The sequence below is a fragment of the Prosopis cineraria genome, unplaced genomic scaffold (genome assembly GCF_029017545.1).
Source record: "Prosopis cineraria cultivar Desert tree isolate PC_DT_omini unplaced genomic scaffold, ASM2901754v1 PC353, whole genome shotgun sequence".
Classification (NCBI taxonomy): Eukaryota; Viridiplantae; Streptophyta; class Magnoliopsida; order Fabales; family Fabaceae; genus Prosopis; species Prosopis cineraria.
The window spans coordinates 1-10171 of record NW_026555680.1 but is presented as its reverse complement, the minus strand read 5'-3'; the positions used below and the strand labels follow the sequence as shown (position 1 = coordinate 10171).

At 37.7% G+C, this 10171-nt stretch overlaps 1 protein-coding gene and 1 pseudogene across 2 annotated transcripts; both read left to right on the top strand.

Moving 5' to 3' along the window:
- The first annotated feature begins 263 nt into the window (after positions 1–263).
- LOC129296558 (elongation factor 2-like) lies at positions 264–4584 on the top strand. Of its 2 annotated transcripts, none has more exons than XM_054935141.1 (4): positions 264–396; positions 1303–1359; positions 1451–1538; positions 1829–4584. In XM_054935141.1, exons 2-4 carry the CDS (start codon positions 1357–1359, stop codon positions 4267–4269), a joined length of 2532 nt encoding a protein of 843 aa, XP_054791116.1. In that variant the 5' UTR covers positions 264–396; positions 1303–1356; the 3' UTR covers positions 4270–4584. The 2 variants fall into 2 exon arrangements, with proteins under 2 accessions (XP_054791116.1, XP_054791117.1); XM_054935142.1 differs by lacking the exon at positions 264–396 and adding an exon at positions 895–912.
- A 2416-nt stretch (positions 4585–7000) lies between these two features.
- On the top strand, positions 7001–10005 carry LOC129296559 (protein WHAT'S THIS FACTOR 1 homolog, chloroplastic-like; annotated as a pseudogene).
- Positions 10006–10171: the final 166 nt, after the last annotated feature.

The following is a 10171-nucleotide window of genomic DNA, read 5'->3' as shown; positions in this document are numbered from 1 at the left end:
TAATCATTGACATAAAAAAAATAATCATTTAAAACTAACAATATTAATATTTAAGAATTAAAGAAATATTTTATAAAATTAAGTAATCAAACTGAAATCTTATATAAAATTAAAAAATTAAAATTATATTTTAATCAATAACTCTTTTAAAAAATCATCAATAAATTTTCAAATTTAATGATAACTTTTAATTCTGAAAAAACAGTACAATTGCTATCAATTTTCTACTTCAAATTTTGAAGATTCAGGTGCTCAGAAATAATTTTCCCTTAAACGGAAATTATCTTTCTGATTCTTTCCGGCGAGACGTTAATTAAACGCTCTGTTGCTCTGAGGAAAAGCCGCCATACTAAGCCTCCCTCCGCCGTCACTTACTGTCATCTCCAAAGCTCAGAGGTTCAATTTCTCTAAATTTCCCGTACTATCCGCTTGGTCGCGATCCTCTTTTTCTGATCGTTTCTCTAATATGCTAAGTTGACCAGCGCCCCCCCCCCCCCCTTCCTCTCCTTTTGTGTTTCCTTGTAGTTTCTAGTTGGATTGGTCAAGATCTATGCTTTTGCTGTGGCCTTTGAAAAGCTGCGTCTTCCCCCCCCCCCCCTTTTTCCTTTTTTGTCTTTGAACATCTCTTAGCATATATAAGTTTTGCAGCAAAAAGACATCTTCTCTTCTATGTGACATATTTCGTGGATCATGTGGATTGCCGTGTCGCTTACATCTTTTTCCGACGCCTTATCTTAATCTGGGCTTTTCTCTTCGATGTTTGTAATTCTTAACTTATTATTATTTTAGGCTTCTATCACTCGATGGTCTTGACGTTAGATGGGTGATCGAGTTTACTTTGGATCTACTTCAGCTTATTTGTATCTCAATTGTTGAGGAAAAAAATCACCATTGCTTTCAGTAATTTACATAGTAATATAACTTACCCCTGCATTATTTGAAATAATGCTTCATGGTTTTTTTCTTTTCTTTTGTTTTGTTTTTTGTTTTTTTTTTGCAATCACTATTTATGTTTGTAGCTTATTCTTGCAAACTGTAGAGAACTCGAAATAATTGTAGCTGTGAAGTGTAAAGACAATTTGTCTGCTCTGAATGGAAGCTGATAAACCTTAATGATTCTATATTCGTAGTAATTCCTGTTGACTATTCAACAACTAAAATAATTTCTGCTATCTTTTTATGAGTGTGTGTGTATATTTGTATTTGATTTCCAAGAGCTATCTTCGTAACTCTGCTCTTCCTACATTGGATATCATTTATTCTTTTACTTATCTTACTCTGTAATTTCCTTACTTTTTGCAGTTTCACATTAGTTTAACTAGTCACTTTTGCTTTGGAGTATAAAGACAAGACAAGATGGTAAGTTAATAAAAATTACTCCAGGCATTTCAAGTTGGTGAATTCATGGGCTCTGCATAATTTATTTTTAATATTGCTTTAATATGTGCAGGTGAAGTTCACAGCTGAAGGGCTCCGTCGCATTATGGACTTTAAGCACAATATTCGTAATATGTCTGTTATTGCACATGTTGATCATGGTATGCATTAGCCAGCTCATGTAATCTTTGCTCAATTGTTTTCTATTTCTGCAGCACAGTATTTAGACCGGCAATAGTTCTTTCTTCTTTCTTGTTAGAGAAAAAGACACAAGTCTTTCAAGAATATCTTTGATATCTAGAGGCAAAAATAACTTGATTTGCATTTGATAAAAAAAGATTTTTTTTTTTTTGGTCATATGTAGTTACTGCATTAGCAATTTGTAATGTCATGAAATCGCTTTTTTTAGATGGTTTGAATTTCACTTTATTTTCTCAATTTCCAATTGCAGGAAAATCTACCCTCACTGACTCTCTTGTGGCGGCTGCTGGTATTATTGCACAAGAAGTGGCAGGTGATGTCCGGATGACTGATACCCGTCAAGATGAAGCAGAGCGTGGGATCACAATCAAGTCTACTGGTATTTCTCTCTACTATGAAATGAGTGATGAGGATCTCAAGAGCTTCAAAGGTGAACGCAATGGCAATGAGTATCTTATCAACCTGATTGACTCCCCTGGGCACGTGGATTTCTCATCTGAGGTCACAGCTGCACTCCGTATAACTGATGGAGCTCTAGTGGTGGTAGACTGTATTGAAGGTGTTTGTGTCCAAACTGAAACTGTGCTTCGACAGGCACTTGGAGAAAGAATTAAGCCTGTTTTGACTGTGAATAAAATGGACAGGTGCTTCCTTGAGCTCCAGGTGGATGGAGAGGAGGCTTACCAGACCTTTCAAAGGGTTATTGAGAATGCCAATGTGATCATGGCTACATATGAAGATCCCCTCCTTGGTGATTGTCAGGTTTACCCAGAAAAAGGAACAGTTGCTTTTTCTGCTGGTTTGCATGGTTGGGCTTTCACTTTGACCAACTTCTCTAAAATGTATGCCTCTAAATTTGGAGTTGATGAGTCAAAGATGATGGAAAGGCTGTGGGGTGAGAACTTCTTTGATCCAGCAACTAAGAAATGGACCAGCAAGAACACAGGTTCGGCCACCTGCAAGCGCGGGTTTGTTCAGTTCTGCTATGAGCCTATCAAGCAGATAATTTCCACTTGTATGAATGATCAAAAGGATAAGTTATGGCCTATGTTGCAAAAGCTTGGAGTCATCATGAAATCTGAAGAAAAGGACCTAATGGGTAAAGCATTGATGAAACGTGTCATGCAAACTTGGCTCCCGGCAAGCAATGCACTTTTGGAAATGATGATATTCCATCTTCCCTCCCCATCAAAAGCCCAAAAATATCGCGTTGAAAACTTGTATGAGGGACCTCTTGATGATCAGTATGCCACAGCAATCAGGAATTGTGATCCTGATGGACCCCTGATGCTTTATGTCTCAAAAATGATTCCTGCATCTGATAAGGGTAGATTTTTTGCTTTTGGCCGTGTCTTCTCTGGTAAGGTCTCCACTGGTTTGAAGGTCAGAATCATGGGACCAAACTATGTACCTGGGGAGAAGAAAGACTTGTATGTTAAGAATGTGCAAAGAACTGTCATCTGGATGGGAAAGAGGCAGGAAACTGTTGAGGATGTGCCTTGTGGTAACACAGTTGCTATGGTTGGTCTGGATCAATTTATTACCAAAAATGCTACATTAACAAATGAAAAGGAAGTGGATGCCCATCCTATCCGAGCAATGAAGTTTTCCGTCTCACCTGTGGTACGTGTTGCTGTTCAGTGCAAGGTTGCATCTGATCTTCCAAAGCTTGTTGAAGGTCTCAAACGGTTGGCTAAATCAGATCCTATGGTTGTGTGTACTATTGCGGAGTCTGGAGAGCACATTGTTGCTGGTGCAGGGGAACTTCACCTTGAGATATGTTTGAAGGATTTGCAAGAAGATTTCATGGGTGGAGCTGAGATTATAAAGTCTGACCCTGTTGTATCCTTCCGTGAAACTGTTCTAGAGAGATCTTGCCGTACTGTGATGAGCAAGTCACCCAACAAGCACAACCGTCTGTACATGGAAGCAAGACCCATGGAGGAAGGGCTTGCTGAGGCAATTGATGATGGCAAGATTGGACCCAGAGATGACCCCAAGGTTCGTTCTAAAATATTGTCTGAAGAGTTTGGTTGGGACAAGGATCTTGCCAAGAAAATATGGTGTTTTGGGCCTGAGACCACTGGACCTAACATGGTAGTAGATATGTGTAAGGGAGTGCAGTACCTGAATGAAATCAAGGACTCTGTTGTTGCTGGATTCCAGTGGGCATCAAGAGAAGGTGCAATGGCTGAAGAGAACATGAGAGGCATTTGTTTTGAAGTCTGTGATGTTGTTCTTCATGCTGATGCTATCCACAGAGGAGGTGGCCAGATCATTCCAACTGCTAGGAGAGTCTTTTATGCTTCACAGTTGACTGCTAAGCCCAGGCTTCTTGAGCCTGTTTACCTGGTGGAAATCCAAGCTCCTGAGCAGGCTCTTGGTGGAATCTACAGTGTTCTTAACCAGAAACGAGGGCATGTCTTTGAGGAAATGCAGAGGCCTGGTACTCCACTTTACAACATTAAGGCATACCTCCCTGTCATTGAGTCATTTGGGTTCTCAAGCACATTGAGGGCCGCAACATCAGGGCAGGCTTTCCCACAGTTGATATTTGATCACTGGGATATGATGTCATCGGATCCACTTGAGCCTGGAACACAAGCTGCACAGCTTGTTGCAGACATTCGCAAGAGGAAGGGCTTGAAGGAGCAGATGACTCCACTTTCAGAATACGAGGACAAACTTTAAATTTTTGGTGTGCCCGTTATGAATCTAATTGGCTTCCTCCTTTAATGCAATTCTGAAAGTCCTGCATCTTGAGTTTGGTTCTGTAGCATTTTTATCCTTTACTAGACATGCTGCATGGCGATAGTATCGCGTTGATATTTTTCAATTCATCGATGTTAGATTGAACTGTTTATGTTAATTTTTGCTAAAGAAGCTGTTTGCAATAATCAATCATGTGTTGCTTTTTTTTTTTTTTCATTTTTCTGTCCAATGTGTTGTACAAACTGGAATGATCTTTTTCTATCAGGAAGCTGTTCTGAGTTGCATTTGGCTTTACTTTTTAATTTTCCACTTTCCAGTGAGGTCGTGCATTATTAGCTTTGGTCTGAGGAGCTGTGTTGGAATACATGATGATAATTATAGGTTTTGATGACCAGTTGCTGATGGTAGCTGCCATACCTGTGCCATTTTGTTGTAATTGTAGACACAATTTTTTACCAGAATTACATATAGTTTTAGTAAAAGGTTTGTCAATGAAATATCTAAATAGCGTACACAATAATAGGTTTGATTCTAGTTTCCTTCAGAAGACTATGATATATAATTAAAAAAAATACGTGTTATTATTAAATTGTCTTAACTCTATTATTAGTCACGAACTATAATGTTATCAGATCCAGTGGAGCAGATTACAATATTCTTAGTTTTAATAACTGTTTGTACTAATTTTTTTTTTTGGGAATAAATATAATTTTTGTTTTTTATACATTGAGAATATTTGTATTCTTAATTTCTACTCCTACACCATCCCATTCTTACTAGCTGAGCTAGTTTTAGAAAGCTATACTTCTATATTATTATGGAGAAGGAAAAATCTGAGTAGCTTCTGTTGCAATTTTTGTTTTTTTGTTTTGGGCAAGAGAGGGGCTTTTGTTACTTTAAACATAAAATTTAAACAAAATTAAATCAAGATCTGAAGGCGAAAATAAAACAAAATAAAAGGAGAAAAGTGAAACGTGGAATAAAATAAAGTTTTGAAGAGAACAATTGCGAGGATACTGATTTGATCACTGGGATATCAAGCCATGTCATCCATTGGAGCCTAACTCACAAGCTGCTATACATTAATATAGTCAAGGATGGATTTTTTTTTTTAATTTCCAGCAATTGAAATTTTCATTAAAACCGTAAAACGATCACCTGTATCATAAAATGGCAACATGGTAATTTGATGTCAAACACCAAGGTAGAGCCAGGAATTTGGGCAGCTAGTTTAAACCCTTTTTTGTGAAAAAAATAAGCATTTAGGCTTAAAAATTGGACAATTTTAAAGATAACTAGGCATTTAAACCCGAGCTGTTTAAATCTAATCAGACACTCATCAAACCCATATTATTCTGGAAGAATGGTAGCAAAGTGTCACGGGACTGTTACTCTCTTCCCAAAAGGTTAACTCATTAAGGCATGTAGTGCACCCGCTTATATAGCTAATATCCTCTCCAAGTCCCTCTGATGTCAGACTTGACAATTCCCTAGTCAATCCGTGACACCCCTGTCACAAGTGGCCCACTAAAAGAGGCTACCAAATGAGCAAACTCAAGTTTGGCTCTGATTAGGGGTGTTCAATCTAGACTCGTCCCGATTGGCCCAGTATAATCCCGATCATATCAGGACAGGTCTTATCTCGGTCAGAAAATAATCGGGACGGGAGGGGACACGGGATTACCATCGGGACGTCCGTCCCGTCCCGAATATTATATATATATATATATATATTATTTTTTATTTTAAATATATTAATTATATTAATATAATTTATACTTATATTAATTATATTAATTATAATTTTAATACTTACAATTCTTATTTAAAATTAAAGTGTTTTTATATTAATAATTTTAATGACATGGAGTAAACATGACGATATTTTTTTTATAATATATTAATTATATTAATATAATTTATTTTTATATCTATCTATTTAATAACTTTTATTTATAACATATTTCTTGCTTATTTTTAGAAGAATAATTAGCTTAGTACATCTTCACTAAAGTAGAAGAATAATTATTTGATATTGTGTTTGACTTGCCTATTGTTGCTAATCTTATAGCATAAAGATCACTTGTATTTTTTATTATAATATATAGTTGTGATTAATATAATTCAATAATTAATTTTAAATTATTGTTTTTTATGTACTTGTGTTATTTTGATTTTAAACTTAATAAATTATATAATTTAAAATTTTAATGAACGTTGTTATTTAGATTTTTTTTTGATATTATTCTATTTGTTGGGACGGCGGGACGTCTCGATCTTGTCCTAGTTCCGTCCCGACTCTTAACGGGACGGGACGGGACATGAGACCAAAATTCAATCTGAATCTTTCTTTCGGGACGGGACACAGGACGGGGGTGTTTCGGTCCCATCCCGTCCTATAAACACCCCTAGCTCTGATATCACTTTATTACGGAACTATAATTTTTTTTTTAAATGTTAACCCATTAAGACGTGCAGCATATCTATTTATATAATCAGGATCCTCTCCAAATCCATCCAATGCTGGCTGAAGGTTCCAAAAGATAAAAAAAAGCAATGGAGGCTCTGAGCAATTAAAGATTTATCAATTAACTAAACCTTCAGTCTTTTAAGTCTTCATAACTTCTTTTTTTTTTTTTGGGAAAAACTGCTAGGAAATCCCTTCTCAAGACTGATACTGTTTAGAAAAATTAAAAGAACGAGGATGTAAGGGGATAAATTTAAGGTGCAAATCGGTATCTCTAAAATCCCAAACCTATTTATCTGATTGCAATTTTGAACAAGGGATTTACTAACAATTTTTCCCCTCTCTCTCTGTTTTTTTTTTTTTTTTGGCCCATTGTGATGAAACGTACAGTTGATAATCGTCGAAGCCTCACACAACGAGACTCTCCCACTCCTTCGACAACGCGACCATCGCGGCAACACAGGAGAAGACTTCTTTCTCAGCCTCTCACTCTCTCAGCCACTCGTCCATCAGTCCATCACGCGGCGACCTCTTCTCCCATCCCAGGCGTGACCATTTCGGCGACAAGAGAGTAGAGTCTAAGTAACCCACCAGTCCGACTGCCAACGCACCGGAGGCCGTTAGGTGTGCTTCAACCATTTAATTGGTTTCTGTGGTATGAAATTTCTTGATTGCGGCAGGATTCTGGGTTCGTTTCTGGTACTGTGTAAAGTAATATGCCTCATTAGTGAAGAGGACCTATGGGTTTCTGCTCTGATTGTTTACTCGTTTTGATTTATTTTGGCTTTGGAGGAGCTTAATTCTAAATTTTGATTGACCATTATATCGATTAAATGTGTCTGGATTGCCACAGCTTTGATGCATCGGGGACCTAGCCGCGCTCCTTCACTGCCTCTCGCGCTCGCTGTTCTCCGTTCTCCTTCACTGCCCCTCTCCGACCTCATGCGTGCTCCGTCTCTCACCTCGTCACTCAAAGCGTTGTACGGAACCTCATTCTCCTGTCGGCCTCGTCTTCCCTCCGACGTTCCCTTTCCGGCTCGGGTTATCAGATCTCCACAGCGTCGACAATGGGTATGGGTTCGTGTGATACAGCTTCATTACTATTCATGAAAACAAATTAAGGGTTGTGATTCATTGGCCTTGAAGTTCCGTTGTGTGTTAAATTTATGGTGCTGTGTCAGTGAAAAGATTGTTCCTTTTCATAAATGAAAACTTGTAAGAGATAATCTCTTTGTAACGATACATTTCTGGTTTAAAAGTGTTGTACATCGCTAAGTTCGGTTGCTTTATTTGACAATCCATTTTCTTGACTTATCAACAAAGAGGAAACATGAATGCTCTGTAATTCATTTTCCAGGTTAATTTATGAATTAAAATGAAGTTTATGGCCGTGAACTCTATCTCCCATTTGTTTCTCCGATGAATTTGTTTTTAGAATGTTTTCATGATGGTGTGATACTGTGAAACAATTATTGGGTTGGTTCTTTGATTTGTTAAATTTTTAGGTGTGGAATATATGATTCCTCTTACTGCTGATTTAAAGTTAAATTGCCTTGAGTATATGTCGATGCTGGTGGAAGAATATTATTTCTTATACATAGGACTGTTTTTTTATGATTTAGCGTTGGTTCTCTTATTTCATCCGATCTATATACAATGATACATGCATATGTTGAGTGGTTAGCATGTAAAGCTTGACTTGTGATTGTAATATAATGTCAGAATCGAGTTCAAACACCATAAACATTACATGTTTGAGCCCCATCTATATCCTGCAGTTCAAGGTTTCTCCTAGCACAAAGCAGTCAACTGCAGATAGAGAGAATGAATTTTTCCTGAAATGGCACTAAATCCATAATAGTGATTTCTTTTAGTAAAATGTCCCCCTGCTACGTCGTTTCTGATCATTTTGTTTCTATTCCAGTGCATTTGATTACATGTGTATGTTCAACATTGTTTTCCCCTTAGAGAATTGCAACAAGGGTTCATTTTAGCTTCTTGTGGACTCACCCATCTCCAACTTCTCTACAAGCAAAGGAAGAACAGATTCATGCATCGTCATCTCCAACCTAGGCCAACCCCTATTCACAAGCCTGCTTTCATGTGGATGGCTATCAGACAGAAATCCGGTGGTGGAGGAAGACCCAAAAAGAAAATCTACCACAGGGCACCTGAACTTGACAGGGTCATGGAATTACAGAAGAAGCCATCCCTTATTCTACAGTTGAAGTCCATTATCCAATCCCAAAAGCACCAATCCATCCTTCTACGTGACCTTGAAAAGCATGTAGGGGTGGCAGAAGAATGGAGGAATTTGGCGTGTTATATAGATATTCCCCAATTTTCCATGCTGGTGGCGGTAACAGAGAACCTCCTTTTGTTTGTCTCACTGAAAAGGCCAGAAAGATTGCCAGTGGAGAAGCTGAGGCCAGGGCTTTAATGGAACCAATTTTGGTGAACAGCCTGAGAAAGTTGTTAATGTTATCTGTTGAGTGCTGTGTTCCACTTGAAACTATTGAATTTGTTGGCCCAGAATGGGTTTACCACTTGATTTCAAGACCTCCTTGATTCCAAGTACCCTCATTTCTTTTCTGTGAGAGAAGTCAATGGGAGAGCTTGTCTTGTATTGGAAAATTGGGGATTCTTCATTAGCTGTCACTGCTAGGGAGACTAGGTTAGCTGAAGAAGGAATTTCAAAGCCTGCTGGATATCAAAAGAAGGTTAAGATATCAAAAGATGGAAACTATCCTGGTCCATATGCATTTAGAGTGAATTTTCCAGCTGGTTTAGGCCAAACGTTGGTTATCTTGAGCAATTTGAGAAGTGGCAGAAAATGGAGTTTCCTTCTCCCTATTTGAATGCAAGGAGATTTGATATTGCTGATCCTAAAGCTCGCAAAAGAGTTGTGGGAGTTCTTCATGAGCTCCTGAGTTTGACCATGGAGAAGAGGATGACATCTACACAGCTGGACGCATTTCATTCAGAGTATCTCTTACCATCTAAGCTATTGCTTTGCTTGATAAAGCATCAGGGGATCTTTTACCTCACTAATAAAGTTGTAAGAGAAGTACAGTTTTTCTGAAGGAAGCCTACCATGATTCCAACTTGATTGATAAGTGTCCTTTGTTGCAATTTAATGATAAATTGTAGCGCTTAGTGGTAGAGGTAATATTGATATTTGTTACACCAAGAATTCTTTGCATACTGCTGTTTAGAAGTTGAATTTCATCAACCGTAATTTTCAGTGATCCGGCATCTTTCATCAGCTTTAAAAATGATCAGGATATTCAACCTGTAATTATATACAGTACTCGGGCATATTATTTATCATCAATATAATTTGCTTAAGAAAAACTGCGACAGCCCATTGCCTGATAATTTCAGATTCACAATCGTTGGAAGTATTGGTTGGAG

Coding starts and splice junctions, on each gene's coding strand:
- LOC129296558 (XM_054935141.1), top strand. Junction 1,539..1,828: donor TATTGCACATGTTGATCATG/GTATGCATTAGC, acceptor TTCCAATTGCAG/GAAAATCTACCCTCACTGAC.